At 39.9% G+C, this 19,648-nt stretch overlaps 1 protein-coding gene across 1 annotated transcript in view; it reads left to right on the forward strand.

The window, feature by feature from the left end:
• Positions 1 to 14: 14 nt before the first annotated feature.
• Positions 15 to 19,648, forward strand: part of FREM2 (FRAS1 related extracellular matrix protein 2) — a gene marked incomplete at its 5' end in the record, with an annotated part of 128,029 nt that continues 108,395 nt past the window's right edge. Inside the window, 2 exons of the mRNA XM_010159615.1 lie at positions 15 to 4,332; positions 10,052 to 10,141. Coding sequence (XP_010157917.1) covers positions 15 to 4,332; positions 10,052 to 10,141 — 4,408 coding nt within the window. The remainder of the gene's footprint in view (positions 4,333 to 10,051; positions 10,142 to 19,648) is intronic.

Genomic DNA, 19,648 nt, shown 5'->3' on the forward strand with positions numbered 1-19,648 from the left:
CGGGCGGCGGGGCACTGCTGAAACGCGAGTATTTCCAGGTGTTGGTGCGTATCCGGGCCGGGACTGAGAATGTGGCCCCCAAACCCAGCTTCTTGGCCATGCTCATGATGGAGGTGGACCAGTTTGTCCTCACTGCCCTCACACCCGACATGCTTGCGGCCGAGGATGCTGAATCGCCACCAGACCTACTGTTCTTCAACATCACTTCGCCTTTTGGCCCTGGCCAGGGGCACATGGTCAGCACAGACGACCGGAGCTTGCCTGTCTCCTCCTTCAGCCAGCGCGACGTGAGGGAGCTGCGCATTGCCTACCAGCCACCCACAGAGGACTCGGATCGGGAGCGGCTCTTTGAGCTCGAGCTGGAAGTGTTGGACCCTGAGGGTGCTGCCTCAGAGCCCTTCGCCTTTGTGATTGTGGTGAAGCCCATGAACACCCTGGCACCAGTGGTGACCCGAAACACTGGCCTCGTGCTCTATGAGGGGCAGTCGCGGCCTCTCTCGGGCCCCGGTCCCAGCCCCAACCTGGTGATCAGTGATGAGGATGACCTTGAGCAGGTGCGGGTGAGTGTGGTAGCGGGGCTGAGGCATGGTCACCTTACACTGCTGGAGGACACCCCAGGATCTGCTGCTCCTCGTAAACACTTTACAGTGGCAGAGCTGGCAGCAGGCCGGGTTATTTACCAGCATGATGGCAGCGAGTCTCCACTCAGTGACAACCTGGTGCTGCGGCTGGAAGATGGTGGCTCTCGCCACCGTGTTGAGTTCCTTTTCCCCATTACCCTGGTGCCCACTGATGACCAGCCACCCCTACTGAATGCTAACACAGGGCTGGCCATGGCTGAGGGCGAAACAGTGCTCATCACCACCCGTGCTCTTAGCGCCACTGACATTGACTCGCAGGATGCTACTCTGCTCTTCACGGTGGAGTCTGGCCCCACTGCTGGGCAGCTCCTCCTCCGTCAAGTGCAGCCACCTCCTGGCTGGGAAGAGGAGGAAGATGATGAGGGCTTTTCTTGGAGGAGGGTGCCGGGTTTAGCAGGGAGCCCCATAATCTATGAAAAGCCAGTTAGAGAGTGGCTGCAGCAGGACATTGTGGAAGGGCGTCTCTATTACCACCACTTTGGGCCTCACAGCCCTGGCCCTGGGGTTATGTTGGACCAGTTTGTCTTTAGAGTCCAAGATGACAATGACCCACCCAACCGCTCTGGACCACAGACTTTTGTGATCCGGGTGCATCCTGTAGACAGATTAGCCCCAGAGTTGCACAGTAGCAGCAGCCTGCATTTAATAGTTGCAGAACAGCAGGTGACCCCGCTGCGGAGGAAGCACCTGTGTTACACAGATCAGGATTCAGCGGACCGTGAACTCCGCTACACAGTAATCCAGCCCCCCACTGACACTAACCACCCTCCAGATGTGTATGGAGCACGTCTTGGGTCCCTCGTGCTGACGGAGGATCACTCTGTGGAAGTTACCCACTTCACCCAAGCCCAGATCAATCATCACAAGATATCGTACCGTCCCCCACAGGAAGAACTGGGGGTGGCTCCTCATTTAATTCAGTTTCAGTATCAAGTGCAAGATGCAGCTGGCAATATAGCCCAAGGGACTTTCAGCATCTACCTGCAACCTGTGGATAACCAGCCTCCTGAAATCACTAATACTGGCTTCACTTTGCCTGAGGGAGGCAGCCATGTCCTTAGTCCAACTGAGCTGGATGCCAGTGACACGGACACTGAGCTTGCCCATCTCAGATTTATCATGACTCAGGCTCCTCAGTATGGCCATTTGCAGCTTTCTGGGTACAGTTTGATTCCAGGTGGTGTCTTTGGCCTGGAGGATATCAGACAAGGGAGGGTGGTATATGTGCACAGTGGAGCTGAGACCAATAGTGATACTTGCAGGCTTGACGTGAGTGATGGGGTGCATTTTGTACCCATCACACTGAAAATGAACGTGCACCCAGTTGATGATGAGGTTCCTATGCTGCGGTTGCCCCCAGGCACTCTTGGTTCCTACCTGGACGTGCTGGAGAATGGTGTTGCTGAAATCACCGCTAATGTCATTCAGGGCACGGATGAGGACACAGATGACTTAATGTTGGCCTTCATTGTAGACAATCCTCCTCAGCACGGGAACATCCTTGTCAAAGGGGTGCCTGCAGAGAGATTTTCCCAGAGAGATCTGCTAGATGGTGCTGTGGTGTATGCTCACACTGGTGGTGAAATAGGCCTTTTGCCCAAAGAAGATACCTTCAACCTTACTTTGTCTGACCTGTCTGAGCAGTGGAGTGTCAGGGGGAATGTTGTTCAAGGAGTTTCAGTCTTGGTGACCATTCTTCCTGTTGACAGTCAAGCCCCAGAGATTTTTGTGGGGGAGCAGTTCATGGTAACAGAAGGTGACAAACAGGTAATTACTCCTGCTCACCTCAGGGCCAAAGATGTGGATACTCCTAATGATGATATACTCTGCACCATTGTTGCTCAGCCCACATCTGGGTATGTGGAGAACATATCTCCAGCCCCAGGATCTGAAAAATCCAGAGCAGGTGTAGCTATAAGTGCTTTTTCCTTGAAAGACCTCCGTCAAAGGCATATTTTTTATGTCCAAAGTATACATAAGGGTGTAGAGCCTGTTGAAGACAGATTTGCTTTCCGCTGTTCTGATGGCATTAACTTTTCCAAGAAGCATGTTTTTCCCATTGTCATTATGCCGATCAATGATGAAGAGCCTGAAATCTTTCTGCGAGAGTTTGTTGTGATGGAAGGCATGAGCCTGGTTATTGATACCCCGATCCTCCATGCAGCTGATGCAGACGTTCCCGCCGATGAGTTAGTGTTCACAATCACTAGACTTCCCAGGCATGGCCACATTGTGAACCAGCTGGTCAATGGAACTGTCCTAGTGGAGAGCTTCACCTTGGATCAGATAACAGAGAGCTCCAACATACTCTACGAACATGATGACTCCGAGACAAAAGAGGACAGTTTTGAGGTGAAACTCACAGATGGTAAACATGCCATTAGGAAAACAGTACTCATCATGGTTATTCCTGTAGATGATGAGACACCCAGAATGGCCATCAATGATGGTTTGGAGATTGAGATAGGGGAAACTAGAATTATCCATAACCGAATATTGAAGGCTACTGACCTAGATTCTGAAGACAAAACCTTGACATACGTTATAAGATATGGACCAGGACAAGGCCTCTTGCAGAGAATAAAGTCTTCAGGTGCAGTTGAGAATATTACCCTGGGGATGAACTTCACCCAAGATGAAGTGGATAGAAACTTGATTCGATACAGGCATTTTGGCCAAGAAGGAGTTCGTGATCTTATCAAGTTTGATGTGACAGATGGAATAAATCCACTCATTGACCGCTACTTTTATGTGACAATAGGTAGCATTGATATTGTTTTCCCTGATGTAATCAGCAAAGGAGTTTCCTTGAAGGAAGGAGGGAAGGTAACCCTTACTACTGATTTGCTTAGTACCAGTGACCTCAATAGTCCAGATGAGAACTTAGTTTTCACTATTACCAGAGCACCTGTTCGTGGTCATCTTGAATGCACAGATCAGCCTGGGGTTCCCATCTCCACTTTTACTCAACTGCTATTAGCAGGCAATAAGGTCTATTACATTCACACTTCAGAAGATGAGGTGAAAATGGACAGCTTTGAGTTTGAGGTGACTGATGGCTATAACCCTGTGTTCCGTACTTTCAGAATTTCTATCAGTGACGTGGACAATAAGAAACCTGTCATCACAATCCATAACCTGGTGGTGAGTGAAAATGAATCCAGACTGATAACGCCATTTGAACTGACTGCAGAAGACAGAGATACACCTGATGCATCACTAAAATTTGTCCTCACTCAAATACCCGTTCATGGCCGGATCATGTTTAATAACTCCAAACCAGTCACCACCTTCACTAAACAAGATCTAAATGAAAATCTAATCAGCTATAAACATGATGGCACAGAATCAGTTGAGGATAGCTTCTCTTTCACTGTTACAGATGGCACTCATACTGATTTCTATGTCTTCCCCAACACTGTCTTTGAAACAAGGAAACCTCAGACTATGAAGATTCGAATAATGGCTGTGGACAACAGCGTACCTCAAGTTGTAATAAATAAGGGCGCTCAGACTCTCCGTATTCTGGCCACAGGTCACATCGGGTTTCTGATTACCAACAAGGTGCTCAAAGTGGAAGACAGGGACAGTTTACATGTTACTCTCAAGATCAGAGTCACGGAAGGTCCACGCCATGGCTTCCTGATCCATCTGGGGAAAGGCAACCATAGCATCAGCCAGTTCACCCAAGGTATTACGATATTCCATGCTTTTTTTACCTCACTGGATACGTTCTTGTTCATGCTAAGTATGCTATATTCATGCTATAATAATTAATGTGAGAAACTTTTCAACAGTGACCTTATTTATAATGGCTTTATTATTTTTTTAGTTATGTTTATTAGTTATTTCATCTGTGACAGCTTTTAACAGTAGAGGGTGTCTACTGGATAAACACTGAATAAAGAAACATCGTCGCTTTGGAGAGCTTACAGTCCAAATAACTGTGATTTGGACTTTCTAACAGTGATAGAAATTTGGATAACACATTTGGGCTACACGTGGTTCCAGATCTTTAGAGGCTGAGTGCCTTCTTTATAAACAGTTTTATTTAGAAAATGCTACGGGAGTGGCCAAGCTATTATTAACTAATGGTCATACCATGGCTAGAGTATCAGTTGCTGTACAGTCTGAGAGCTCTTAACTGTAAAGGCAACATCATTTCCCAAATGTGAGGAAATAATATATTATGAGTGCATTTGTTGCCTTAATTACACAAATCTTAACCACAGAGTGTTTGTGGTAAATTAGAAGGTAATGTATTTGTTTTAAAAATCTGTCAGTGGTGCTTACTTTCTACATGGAACTAAAATACTAGGTGGTATAAATAGGGTGAAAACCACGTGCTGTATGTTCTGCAACAGAGCCTCAACATAAGGTTATGAAGTAACTTGATTTGAAAAAGGAACATTAGCTGTTCTCCAGAGAATTTTCCATGTTATTTTGTAATGAGTTAATAGGTGGTTAATTAAAAATGAAATGAGGATGCTTGGAGCCTCCTGCAGCTGTGGAGTGAGCAGACAGCTCAACTGCATGAAGACTCAGAATTAAAGGGGCTCAGACAGACTGGGTTGTATAACCTGGTAAGGCTGGAGAAGAGGGCTTGTAGTTGTCTGTGTTTCACTTCACAGAACATGTACTGGTATGTATCCCATGTTACACTCTTGGTTGTTGTGATGTTCTTTTCGGATACACCAAATTTTGCAAAGAGGCTTGATGAACTTTTGAATGGGTGGGGTGCCTCATGTTGTGCAGTGATAGTGCAAAAAAAGAGGATGAGGAGGGATCAAACCATGTCTAAGCTTTGGGAGCCACCACATCTCCTTAAATGTAAGGCTTCAATAGTGAGCTGCGAGTAGTATTAAGAGTATTGTTGCCAAAACAAGTGAGAAACAGAAGAGAATGGGAGTAAGAAAATAAACAGATTATTACTTTTTTTAGTGGGGTTTCTCTTACATTGAAGAATGTAGAATTGAGGGGGTGTTCCCTCAAAGCAAGGTTGCTGCACAGCACAGTGATTACCCTTTTTTCAAGGGGCAGGGAGGGCCTCTCAGGATAGGTACCTATTTCATTCTCTTCAAGCCATGCGACCAGGTACATTTGTGAGATGACAAAAATGCACTTGCTAGGTGGCTTTCAATTGGCAGCCTGACCACGTGGCATGCTCAGTGGTTTTCACACAGGCATTCTTAATATCCGCGGGCTGCCTGAGCTGTGTAAAAAGCATATGCAGCCCTTAGGAAAACATTATTTTAATGCTAGTGATGATCCCCAGACAGCGATATAACTTCACAGGTTCCCTGGCAGTACTGACACAAGTACTCTACTTTGTGTTGAGTTGAAGAGTATTTTTAAGAAACATACATTTCTTCAATAATTTTCTTCTTTGGCCTCTATAAGCAAGTACCTCCTGAGTATCTATGTTATTTCTGTGGTATCTCACTTCTCAACTTCCTAAATGCTTTTTATAATGGTTTATATTTTATGTAGCAACCACACTGAAATGTCTTATGAATGCAGGACTAAGCACCTGAGGGAGAAGGGCTGCTTGGAAAGGCTGCATGAAAGGCAGAAAGAATTAAGCTCACACAGGAGTATTACATATGCTGAGTACAGGAAAAGACAGCTTGCTCAAAATCACAGAATAACCTGGACATTGAAGTCATAGATGAAAGGGAACTGTCTCTTCCTTTCCTTAAATGCCCTCTTGTGTGTAGCTGCTTTGGGTATGGGAGGGGTTGTGAGCAGCAGGGAGACAAAAATTCTTGGCTGAACCTACAAGGCTAGTTTTGAGAAGTAATGTGAGATGGCTGAGCTCTTGTGTAGACCAAGCTGCATACTCAAAATTCTGTGTGTTGTTTACTGTTGGCCCTCACTTCGTGGTCCACTACCATTCATGTGCAAAGCAATCAAATCCAGAGTAGTGAACTTATGCATATTTCATGCTTATGCTAAACTGAGACTAATAATTTTCTAATGTTCAGACCAGGAGCACACAAGACCCGCTTTTGTCATGTTCTTCATGGTCCTAATGTAAGCGTAGATTTTGCAACCACCCATGAGTAATAGTTGTGACTTTGGGATGCCTCTGTATTCACTATTGAACCTGTTGTTAGATGCTTCCTGTTTGTTTTGACCTCCCCACATTTTAGGGGTCCTATCCTGCCATGGGGGCAACCTTGTACAAAATGCTGAATAATTCCTGTTTCATTAACGTGTAGGTCCTGATGGGGCTTGTAAAACATCATTACAATCTTCCAATTTATGTTGGAAAGGACCCTTGGAGTCAGTTGGTCCAACCCCTACTCAAAACTTGGCCAACTTTGAAGTCAGATGAGGCTGTTGTATGAACAGGCAGCCTGACAACTTTGAGTGAGGTAACATTGATGAAACAAGGTTCTTTGTGTACAAGCAGCCTGAGCAGTTGGGTTTTCAGATTGCCTGTAACTGAAAGAGAGGACAGAGCGATTGCTTAGCAAACAGCTTTCCACTTATGCTTGAGATTGCTTTTCAATATCTACCCACAAAACTTTACCAAAGAAATTAGCCTAGCTTGCAAGATGTGCGAAAAGCCTCCAGTCAAAATGCAGTTATGCAGAATATAGTATGTCCAGGAGATCTGTTGTGTATTTTGTTCAGGAACAGTCAGTGCGGGGCTTTCTAATTAGTATACATAAAATATTTCTGCCACAAGTACAGTAGATAATTTGCTTGTGAGGCTCATATTGTTAATTGGGATTGGTCAAAGGGGGTATTAGAGTGTAAAAGAATTAAATTCTTGATAGAAGGTCCCCAAATTCTGCAAATAGTTGGTGCTTTTTATTCTTTTTTATTTAACTGTTAAAATAATCTGAATGAGATGTGCAAGTGAGAGTAACAAAACAGAATATTAAGCAGTTCCTAAGTGTATTCAAGTACTATCTGTTACTTCATGTTACACCTGAAAGCAGCACTTTTAGTCCATTATTATTTCTTTGTGCTTTATATTTACAGTTTTGTCCTAGGATAAAAATGTATACAAAGAATATTGCGTGTGCATTATACTGCACTTGTCTCTGCAAGTCAGGGCTGGAATTTATTCATGGCAGATATTCATTAAGGTTAGATAATTTATTTAAAAGTGGGGAAAGTCTATTAAGGAACTGCCAAGTCTTTCACACTTAAAGAAGTTTAGTGGTATATAACAAATAGATATTTGATGTTTGGATAATGTTTTGAATGTGCAAAGTGTGACTGATTGCTGAATACTGTTTTGGGAGTCTCCAGTTCCACATGGGTAAGTTTGTAAGTAAGGGCCAGGTCATATCCCACAGCTCTGCAGGTGTTCTGAGCAGCCAGGAAGAAGGGGAAGGAATAGTGGAGAGTAAGAATCTGCCTTGGCAATAATATAGCTTGGTTGATTTCTCAGTACTCCATGTAGCCTCCTGAGGCCAAAGATATCTACATGGCAACTTTAGCCAAATACGCAGCACTTGGCAAGCAATGATTTCATTCAGCATTTCCCCCTGATAATGCTTTTCATCTTCCTTTTCAGACAAGTGTTTTCAGAGACACGAGTGAATTATGTTGTGAAGTGCATTTGTTTCTTAAAGAATATGTATAAATATATGTAACCATTACTAACCACACCAGTTTTGCAGAATTTTAAATGGGCAATCAATGCCTTGATCTAGGGGAGATTTTTTTTTTTAAATAGAAAATCATGTTGGATGAAATTCAAAATTGTGTTGGTGAATTCCAATATCACATTAATATTTAGCAGGCACTGTAGTTACACAGTAATAAATTGTGCTTACAACTAGGCAAGTTTTAATATAACTAGCATAGCCTAGTCAACTGTGGAAGGAAAGTGTAGAATTGCTTAAATAATTCTGAACATGTTCTTAATGAACAGAGAACAGGTAATTCCTTTGCAATCCTTTTGACAAAATTAAGATGTTTGAATTACAAGAGGCTTTTTTGGTGAGGTGGTCTTGGTCCTGCAAACACTGGATCAAGTGCTTATCTTTATATATGTTGGAACCATGGATTTTGATAAGGCTACCTGCATGGGCAGAGCTGAGTACTTTTGAAAGCGTTTACAGGAAGACAGTTTTATTTGCTCCACTGGCATGAAGAGGTATTTGTTTGCATCCTCTTTACAGCCCCATGAATTTTTAATCTTTAACTTTCAAACATTTATGGAAGAGATTCTTCAGTGACTTATATTTGCTGATAATGTTCTTAAATTCTTTCCCCTAGAAGATATCTGGTTACCTTTTGGAGCTGAGGATTTTGAGGAGCTCTAGGAGAAGTGCTTTTGCTTTCATTTTAGTAATGCATATGCCCTAACCTGGGAGGAGAACTTGGATGGCACTTGAGCGCCACTTTAATGCTGTTGATTTCTAACACTTTTCTTAAAGAAAAGTATCAGATTTGGATTTTTATTAACAGCAGTCTTTCAAGGAAAGTGACAAAAACTAGTTTTTATGTATTCCGTGTTTCTCATCACCGCTCAAGGAAACCAGAAAACACAGTAATAATAAATATTTGTTTACCTTTTGCATACTTTATTGCCATTGATGATTCAAAATTGTGCATTGAATTTTTTCTAACTGAAGTCTGGTCTGTCTGCTTTAATTGCATCTGTTTGGGTTCTTAAACAGTCGGTCACTCTAAGTGTTTGAGCACTATTTATGTCAGTTCATATAGATTTTATACTATATGGACTTGATGATCGTAAAGATCTTTTCCAACCTAAACAATTCTATGATTCTTTATCTTTTGAAAACAGGCTGATAGGAAGGATGGTCTGGTACAGAGGACAGTTTTGTGGGCGACTGAAGAAAGTGAGATCTCTCTACTGCGGAATGTGTAGAGATATCCTAACCTAGAGGTAGACTACATACCAGAAGTAATCTCGTTCTAAAGGCAGGGAAGGGGTGTCATGTGGACTGATTTGTCTTGCCTCTTGAATGGAGGTTAGAACTTAACATAGAAAATATCCTGGGTTTTGCTCCTGTTTCTGCCACAGATTTTCTGTGACCTCTACAGTACTTCTCAGGATAAAGAATGACAGGATCAGTATCTTAGTGGAGATTCATCTTTGTTTAAGAAAATGAGCCACTAAAAACATTAAATAGTTCTGACTGTTGAAACCATGTTTTTACATTTCCTTTCGGTTCTTTTTTGTAAATACATCTTGAAAAAAAGAGGGTACTGTGGAATGGGAAGTAAAGAGAGGGAGGATGAATGGTGTCTGTAAAACTTCAATGTTGTTAATACTGAAATTCTGGAGCTCTGCTGGAGAACCTTGACCTCTCTCTGTTGAAGCAAAACTATTTAATACATGTCAAGTCTTTCTATAAAAACAGTTTACTACCTTCAGCTTTTAAAATAAAATACAATCTATTTTTCTCACATCTTCGCAGCTGATATTGATGACATGAAGATATGCTATATTTTACGAGGGGGTGACAATGCCACCAGTGACATATTTCATTTCATGGTTGAAGACGGTGGTGAGTACTCACAAGATCTGTGCTTTTGTGTTTCTTAAAAGAGTTTAAGTATACTTTGGGAATTTAATTGAAGGAAGTCAATGTTATGTCCTGGAATATGTTTTTTGTTATGACTGTCCCATATTGTGGACTTTTTCTGGTGATTACAAAAAGAGGTGTCGATAAAAATTGTAATTGCATCTAATGAAAAACCTTTCAACCTCCTCTAGCAAGAAATTGAAATTCCCTAAGTCTACTCAGATATCTGGGCTTTCTGCAGTGTTACTTTTGTATTTCCTGATCAGGCTATTTACACACATATTTTCATAAGACTTTTGTTTTCAGAAATTTTCTAAATTTTTATTTACAGTTATGGTTGCCTATGTTTTTAAAAGTTCCAGGTATAAGACTATTCATATGGACGCATTGTGTCTGACATACATGTTGCATAGCGTTCAAGTTCTGATTCTACCTACTTAACCCTCAGTGTCTTGCCAAAGGTCTTTGTGAGGTGACTGATGTGAATTGTCCTGTCTAATATTAGTTTGTAGGATTGTGGAGGATGCAAAGTGAAAGAATAAAAACAAATTGAAAATACAGGTGTATACTCATTCAGGAAAAAAAAAAAAAGAATGTATTTGGGTGTTTTTGTATTTGTTTTTAAAGATCAAAGAAAGAACAGTTTAAGGAGCAAACAAAACACATTAGCAGGCCTCTTTATTTTCATCCAAAGTCTGTACTTAATGTGCATATTCCAAAATATAGATATTGCTGTGCGAGGTAACAGGTGGCTAGATTATGTTACTTTAATACCTCTTGTAATAAGTCATATATAGCTCAATGAGTAATTGGAAATGAATTGTACTAGTTGATTCAATAATATACTTCTTAGAAAAAAAATACTTAAAGTTAGCTTATTTTCAGCTAATGTGTACTCTGCTTGTGTTACTTCTGTACAAGAAGCACAGCCAATTAATGTTACTAAGATCAGTGAACAGGGATTTGTCCTGGCTGTCACAGATTGAACAGTTTTGTCACCATCTATCATTGCTGGGATTGGGATATTAAAGCATGGTCTCCAGTTCATTGTGCTGGACACACACAGTGTGTCCAGCCATGACAGTAGAAGAGACAGTACCTCCAGAAAATTTGGAAAATGTCTTTGAAAATCTTTGCTACATCAGAGAACAAGTAGTGAGCTAAGAGTTTGTAACGCTACTTATTTTCCTCAAATATTTTCTTTTAACTGAGATATACGTTAGAGAGATGTAAATCTAAGTAAAGATAATGGAGCACGGGGTGCATATTTTCTTAGTAATACCATAATTTTCTTATGATAGGCGTCACCACATGATGATATTGTTCATGATTTTCAAGTTGTTCTTTCAGTAGGTGAACAAACACTCAGTCTTCAGGTGTTTCAAGATCTCATGTGATGGGAGCAATTAAAGCTGAAAAGAGTTTTCTGCCAGTGCACTGATTAACATCAGTTCTTAAAACTGGGTTCCTTCTTGATAACCTAACATTTGGGAGACTTTTCTCATTGCTATTTGAACACTTCCTAGTGGCAAATGTATAGTTAAAGGAAATTGCAAGTTGAAAGAATTTTTCTTTCATTGGAAAGCATACCTGCCACATCTGCTTCTACCCGGCAGATTGTAACAGCCTGTCCATTGTAACAGGCTTTATTGTTTTACAATTTATTGTTTTACATAATACAAAGAATCATTATGATAACAAGGTACTTGCTAATTTTTTAGAGCCTTTGGAAGTGTGACAACATTATCAACTTGCAGATTACTTAGCTAGATGGTGAGATGATCTTTGCGTTCTTAGGGCTATTTGTTGACACATTGAAAGAATAGATACATTGCATTTCAGAGTATTTCTGATTTTCTGCTTGACTGAAGATGGTAAAACTAAATTTAAAAGGGATGAAGTTCTCACCAAAACATTAATATTTGTCCGTCTGAAATAATTCAAATATATTAGCAGCATCTTTAGATTCTGTTACTGGTGAAAAATCAAGGAATTCAATTTAGCTATATTTCCGCCCTCTTCAGAAAGACATCAAAACCAGTCATTTGCAGCTCAGATGTATTTTGGCAGAATTTCAGTGGTACCAAAACTATTGTTTTAGTGTTTTTCATTTTATGCCAGAACGTTCTAGGAGACTTATCACAAGATCTGAGTGAAAGATGCAGCACAGACTACTAACATCCACAGTAGAATGGCATGCTTCGGAATTGTGTCCTGTGTCAGGAATTTTGCAGTAGCAACAAGTTTGTGATGGCTAATACACAGCATCTAATTCTGTAAATGAAATACGTGGGACTTCACTTAAGCTGATGTACTGGTTTTAGTTGGGATAGCATTGTTTACTGGGGCTAAACTGTGAAAGCTGAAGTGTGCCATAGTCCATAAGTGGTCCCTTGAAATCAAAAGAGGTTGCAAAATTTCTTTCAATTAATATTTGTTCATATTATTCAGCTAATGTTATTTCAAATAAGTAAAATAAATGAGGCATATCTTGCAATCCAAGGATTTTATATCTTACAGGTCTCTTATGCCTCAGCGAAGGGGACCTACAACACCAGTCCCTGCTCTCGTCAAATAACATTAATTAGAAAGTTGACTTTGCCCCATACCTCTAACATTGCCTGTAAAATACTCTTTTTCTGTGTCTTGGAATATTTGTTCGTGGCCTACAAACTAGGAATAGGAGAAGAAAAGCACAGCTTTCTCTAGCTCTATCTTCTGATGGTCGATCTGCCCTACTCTCATTATACTATGAGTTGAGAGAACCAAATGCAGAAGAACATTTGTTGGTTTCTTAAATTATGACAGTCTGATTGGACCAAGTCTGTTATCTCAGGCCATTGCATGGAGGCCAAATACAAGGAGTCATCAGACTGCTCCAGTGTGAATTTTGTTGTGGATCTGGAATTTTATTTATCCTCTTACATGTGGCTAGCGTTTGTGTAAGCAAGTTAGGGCAAGAGCAGGTTAGGTGGTTAAGTGAGGGGAAAAGAGGTAAGTCAGCATTCTGCCAGCCCCTGGCTCCTTGCCCCCTCAGTTTCTCACAGTGGGAGTGAGTGTCATGCTGCATAACAAACTGTGACTTCGGGTCTGAAAACATGAGGTATGGGACTGGGACAAACTTGTTTTCTTACTGGGCAAGAGGAAACCCGCAACCCAGACAAATGGAGAAATAGCTCAGGGATTATGGCTGTCTCATGCTAACTTTCTGAGTATAACTAAAGAGAACAGAAATGGGCTCTATATGAAGAGAAAGGAAGGCCATTTAAAAATAAAAGGAAAGCAAGCCATTGAGACTGTAATTCACAAGTGAGAGCATAGGCCTGCTGTATTCAAACCAAAATTAGAGGTTTCACCAGAAAGAACAGGTTGAGGTTTTGAACTCTGAAAGAGTCTTTGTCACCATCACTTACCTGCGTATTTATGGCTGTAGTCCTTTTCAGGCTTTTACTGGCATGTTTCGTAGGAGTAATTAAAAAGTGAAATAAATGGAAAACAATTCAGCCATTTGTCAGCACTAATATTTTTAAAAGTAGAAAAGGTTTGTATTCTTCAGGCTTAGGGATTTAGCCTCAAAATAATCTGCTATGAAGTGGGTGAGCCCTTGCACTTCCATTATGCTTAGAACAAGACAACACTGTAGGATATTGAACACTGCTGAATTAACTGTGTGACATTTTGAAAGAAACTGCTGTAGTTCATATGCAAAAGTTGCTTTCTGTTTGTTTTGAATTTTGATCTTAAAATGATCTTGTGGAGACCTGTTGATACTGCAAAAATGTTACAATTCCAATTTAGCAAAACCTTGAAGAAAATACGGAATTCTGTTTCTCACATAGGTTGCAAAATAGTCTCAGTTGAATCTCCTCAGAATTGTCCTCCATGTTCCATTAACAGGGTGGAGAAAAAACTCTTCTTAGCAAGTGCAAGCATGCGACAGTGATAAATCCTGACATTTATGTTATTAATTTCATAATTCAATTATTAGTAAAGGCAACAATATCACCAAAAGGCAGGGAGAACATGATTTCTTTTTCCTGTGAGGAAGTAATAAAAAATGGAAACCCAGACAGATAGTAAAACTCCTGGATGTATTTGTGACAACTTAATTTGCACACTATTGAAAGACTCACTAGATTGAAGAGAAAGATCCAGCTGAAAACACCTGTGCTTTTTAATTAGTGAAAAACAGACTCAAACAGTAACTTAAATCTGATAGACTGAGTGAAAAACTGCAGTGTCTAGAGCAACTTCATATTACCGAAAGTCTGGGGAAACTGAATATGTATGGCACTGCCAAAATACATCCGTAGAGTTGGTGCTTCAGCTATGCAAAATGGCACTAATCCATATGGAATGAAAACTGACACAGAAATTAGCTCCAGTGTACTGAGCTGTTGTGCTGGTTTCAGAAAACTGCACAAAATTTCACACCACATCCCTTGTGAGTTGTCTGAGGCATTTTTACTCCTTACAAGAGAAATTAGCACTGAGAATGCACGGTTAAAACTGAAGTCTATTGTTTACCTTCGATTTGGAGACTCCTTGCTGTTTTTTTGATGACACTGCAGCAAGTCCTAAGAATTGAAAAAGAATATGGATCTAAATGCTTATCTATTCAGTCCATAAAAGATTTTCTCATTAAATGTTCAAATAACAGGAAATTGTTTGAACTGGTGTAAGGCAAATTTTTGGCCATATTCTGCTGATTGTGTAAACTAAAACAAACATACCCTGTTAGCTGGCACTAAACGCAAACCCCAGCTCAGACCCATGCCTCCAGATGCAGTATCAAATACATTCCTTTGCCAAGCGATGGGTATTGGGACCGGGGTAGCAGTGCTACAGCAGTATGCCAAATGCCAGTTGAAGAGCAGAACTTCTCTGTAAAGGACTGTTGTCATCTTCAATGTCCTTCACATAAGAAATAATGTTTATTTTATTTAAGTGTTCTGGATAACTGTAAAACCTTAATGTTCAGACCATATAAAATTAACAAAGGATTTTTCATCTCTTCTATAAAGTGATCTGCCCCCAGGTATTTTTAAAATACGACTTTGTTCTTGACCTGCTTGTTGTTTGCTAGTGCACTCATCATGGTAGTCTGCTTTGCTTGCTCCTCTGCCTACCCTGTCTGTCTTCTGAAGCTTGGGGAAGTGTCAACCGGGACTGCAACACGTATGGAAGAAATCCATGTTATTTGCCTCAGTACCTTTTGTTGCAAGAGGCTGGTGCCATACTAAAAATATTTTGCATTAGTCAGTTCCATTAAATTTTCCTGTTTTGACGAAAAAAATGAGATAATGGTGATTTGGGCCTGGAGCATTCCTAAATAATTAAAAAAAAAAAAGATGGCACAAGGGGGAAGCTCATTTCTTTTTCATACTTAATTTGAACCTAAATCTGTTCCTCACCTAACTCCCTTCCCTGCTCAGTGCTTATGTGGAGTCCTCCAAACTGCTTCTTTAGGGCTGCTGAGTGGTATCTTGCAGTACAGTGCCTCAAGGTTAGAATGGTTTTAAAGGGTAAATAATGACAGATTTTCATGGCTGTTTTAGGAATGTGGGGATCACTAGGCAAGGACAGAAATTTTTTTTTTTTTTTACATTTCAAGCTCTTTGGGCAGCTTTTCTGACTTAAAGCCAAGGCATTGCAAAGCCAAGGCTCACTGAAACTGGTGATTTACATCATTAGCCAAATCTCATTTAAACTTTTCATTACAGATCCCTAAATACCTTAACGCAGCACTGCATTTTCCTGTACTAACATTTGGTTAAATCCCCACTGAAGCAAGAATCTTTCAAAAACAATTCCTTGATGTTAGCCTTTAAACCTGATTTCTGGGAAGTCTTCATAGACTTTTCCCAAATATGTATATGCAAGAAATTATGTTAATTAAAGAAACACTGTTCTGTTCCTTAGAGAAAAAAATCCATTAAGTCTGTGAAATATGATTATTTCATCTGTCATCTTGCATTTTACTAAATAAAAAAATATTTTTAGGACTTTCACCATTCCAGTAGGCTTTATTAATTTGTGAGAGAATATTACAGTCCTGACTATAATTATTAAATTAAGCAGTTGTCAGTGCTTCTTTTCAAAGCCATAACACTGATGTGTTTTCCTGGGTCAGCTATAATAATAATGTAGGAACAGATATTTTGGAGTCAATATCTGACAGTTCTTAAAGGAGCAGACTGGTAGAATATTACTGGAAATTATTTGGAGCATCCTTGCTTAACCTCACATGTGGCATTTTGGCACACTAGTCTTGGCAAGAAATATCAACTGCATTTATCCTTGGCTTAAAAATGAAGGCATCACATGTTGGCGGTACGTTTGCCATCATTTGCCAAGTACTGTATTGGATTCTGGTCTGTTGCCAGGTTTGTTGCTGCTGTTTTGATATACTCCAGGTTGGTGCCCAAACAATTTTCCACACATCACACTTCTTACTGTAAGTATTACCCAGGGATTTAAATAGTAGTTTGATGCTACAGCTTATTAAAAAAACCCAAGCCAAAGTCACCCTCAATAAAAAATTAGATCATGGGGGCATTGCTGTGAATGTGGCTGCAAGGTCACAGCAGAATTAATGTCTGTTATTGAATACAGGAGTACTTATGTGTTTTATGTAGAGGTGATTATAAGGGACATGTACGAAGTCTAGTATAGGCTTTACTAATCTTAGTAGAAAGGTTTCAATTGTCTTCTGTAGCAGTTATATTGGTTTCTTTGTACTGATGTTTTAGACTGACTGCTAGAACTTATTGGCTTTTCCATTTCAAACTTGAACATCACCTTATCCTCCAACTATATACATAGACAAGAAGATCTGCTTTATCCAGATTAAAAAAAAAAATGGGGATTTTTTGAGAGGAAAAGGGGCAGTTGCTTGTTTCTGCAAGAGCATTTTTGTTTGTTTTCAATTTTTTTGGTTCAAATGGTGGTTTTAGCCTAAAGCAAAGCTTTCCTCTACTCCCCATTCTGGATTATTCATAATTTTTAACAAAAGGAAAGCAGTGTAACTGAAGGCGGAGAGGGGGCTAGGTACTACTCTGGATTAGGAAAAGGGAGGCAGTCGTGTTTTGAGTTACCTTTTATACAGAAGTTAGGACACTTTGTCTAAACAAGGAAGGCTAGGATGCAATTCCTTCCTTTATTTCAGGGACTTTGAACCCATACTCCCCATAGTGTGTTCTCATTTATTTTCTGTTTGCTTCCTGTGTATATGAATTCTTAAATACTTTTTTTTTAACATAGCCCAGATTCTGATGTTCCAATCTCCAACTAAGTTCTGTTACAACAGGGCAACAAATTCTCATTTTTTGTGTGTGCTCCTCCCCCTTTTTTTCCTTTATATTTCTCCTATTCTGCTAATACTTTCTATGTTCCACAAAATAAAATGGCTTGAATACACCAGTTAGGAGCAGTGCATTCCAGAATAAACTTTAGGCTGATGGTTTAGATCAGTGTTTAAGGTGAGGAGATTTTTGTTCCAGTTATCTTTGAAGCTAGGGCCAATAGTCTTGTCTTCCATGTAGAATGAGCATCCCAACTGCTGGGTTGGTTGGATAGAAGGGATATCTTTGCACACCATCACCTGGTGATAGTTATTTTTCTAGTTTTAAGATACATCACTTGCTGAATAATCACACTTCTAAAGAACAATATATTCAGAACAAAATTGACGAGCTCAGCTCTTGGAGCTGAATCCTGTTTGCTTTACTGAGCTGAGTAGTGCCATTGATTTCCTTTGAGCTGGCCTGAGGAGGGACAAGGAAGATACTGCTCAGGATAACACTATGAGAACTTAGCAGGCTTTTTATTTAAGAATAATCCACAATTTAGCTTTTATATTGTTATGATACATAATAAAGCCTAGCTAGCAGCAAAAAAGCACATGATAATGAATAGTAAAATTAGGTCAAAATGCAAGAATTAAAGGGATTAAGGAGACACACTAGGCTTAAGTTGAAGAATTGAGAACTCTCAGAAGTGACACTGATTGCCAGTGACATGAGAACCTGCAGAAAGACACTAATTCCTAAAGTGAACTATAATAAGCCTGTGAAATTATATTGGTTGTTGGTTGCAAATATTTTTGATTCAGACAGACTAAAGAGGTCTATAGAAGAATGAAATGAAGGAAGGGACACTGGCTTGCTGTCGAGGAACCCTGTTCACAGTGGCTCAGCTTGTTTCGTTTCCCAACCTGTTTTCAGTGAGGGATCCTAAATAGCCCTCAGGCTGAGTTTAGCATTTTTCACTCCACTTTCTGATTAACAGTGTAGAATGTCTAGAGTTTCCATAAAGTTTGATTTGATCAGTAGATGAAAGGTTTCTGGGAAGTTTCTTGGTTTCTTTAAAAATTAGATTACTATTTATTTATAAAAGAGGGATAAACACATCTGAAACAAACTGCTGATTTATGACAGTTTTCCACCAAGAAAAGTTAGTGAGTCTTGGAAATACACTAAGAATCAAGTTAAATTAAAAATGGAGAAAAAGTAATGAAGACATGTACTCTCATCAAGGTTTTGCAATTTTTGCATCTGTATTTACAACATTCTCGCTATTGTAAGAAACACTCTCCATAACTGTATAACCATGTATCAGAAAACACATGGTGGATTTTATTGCCTGTTCAGGATCTTAAATAAAAAACTTTTTTGTATTACATTACGTAATTAACTTATATTTGCCAAATTGTTGCTTTGGGCTGGTAGGCATTGAGAATGTGCCGAAACTGAAACTTTATATAACTATCGAGTGATGGGGAATTACAAGCCTGCTTAAAGAAGAGGGATCCAATAAGGGTACGTAGCTTTTCTAGTAGCAATCAGTTATGATGAAGAGCAGCCATAGCAAAGGGTTTAGATATGTGCTGGTTTAGCATCTCTTCAGCAGCACAAGGGAGCTAGTTCAAGGCAGTGAACTTTCTTAGAATTTTCCTGTGGAAGTTAGAATTCTCTCACTCTTAAAAAGTGCAGTGTTCTTGGACATATCTCTTCTGACCTAGTATTTCAAAGCATAACGCATATAGGGTTGTGCAGGCTGAAAAGCAAGTCTACTGGGAAACAGAGTTGTAAGAACTGGTATATTCATTTATTCTGTTTGCCTTGCTAAATCTTACAATATAAGGACCATTCTTGCCTTATCAACCTTTTTGTGTGTTTTCTGGGAAAAGGAAGACATTAGTTTTATTTCATAAGACCAAACTGTGTTTGGATGATGTTCAAATTTTCTCTGAATTTATATGACCTCTTCTTTATAACTGGCATTGAAGAATTTAAGAAGAGGAAGTTAAGAGCCAGGAATAACACAACCAGAGCGAAAATCCTGTTAGATTAAATTAATGAATTAATTTGACCTGTGTTGATTTTTGTTTGGGTTTTGCCTAGATGAGAATTTCTTAAGTCAGTGTATTGTGGCTTGTTTTCCCCGGGGTTTTCTTCAGTTAATCTTTCTTTTACAGATTTAACTAAT

Source organism: Eurypyga helias, unplaced genomic scaffold (genome assembly GCF_000690775.1).
Source record: "Eurypyga helias isolate BGI_N326 unplaced genomic scaffold, ASM69077v1 scaffold5689, whole genome shotgun sequence".
NCBI classification, from domain to species: domain Eukaryota; kingdom Metazoa; phylum Chordata; class Aves; order Eurypygiformes; family Eurypygidae; genus Eurypyga; species Eurypyga helias.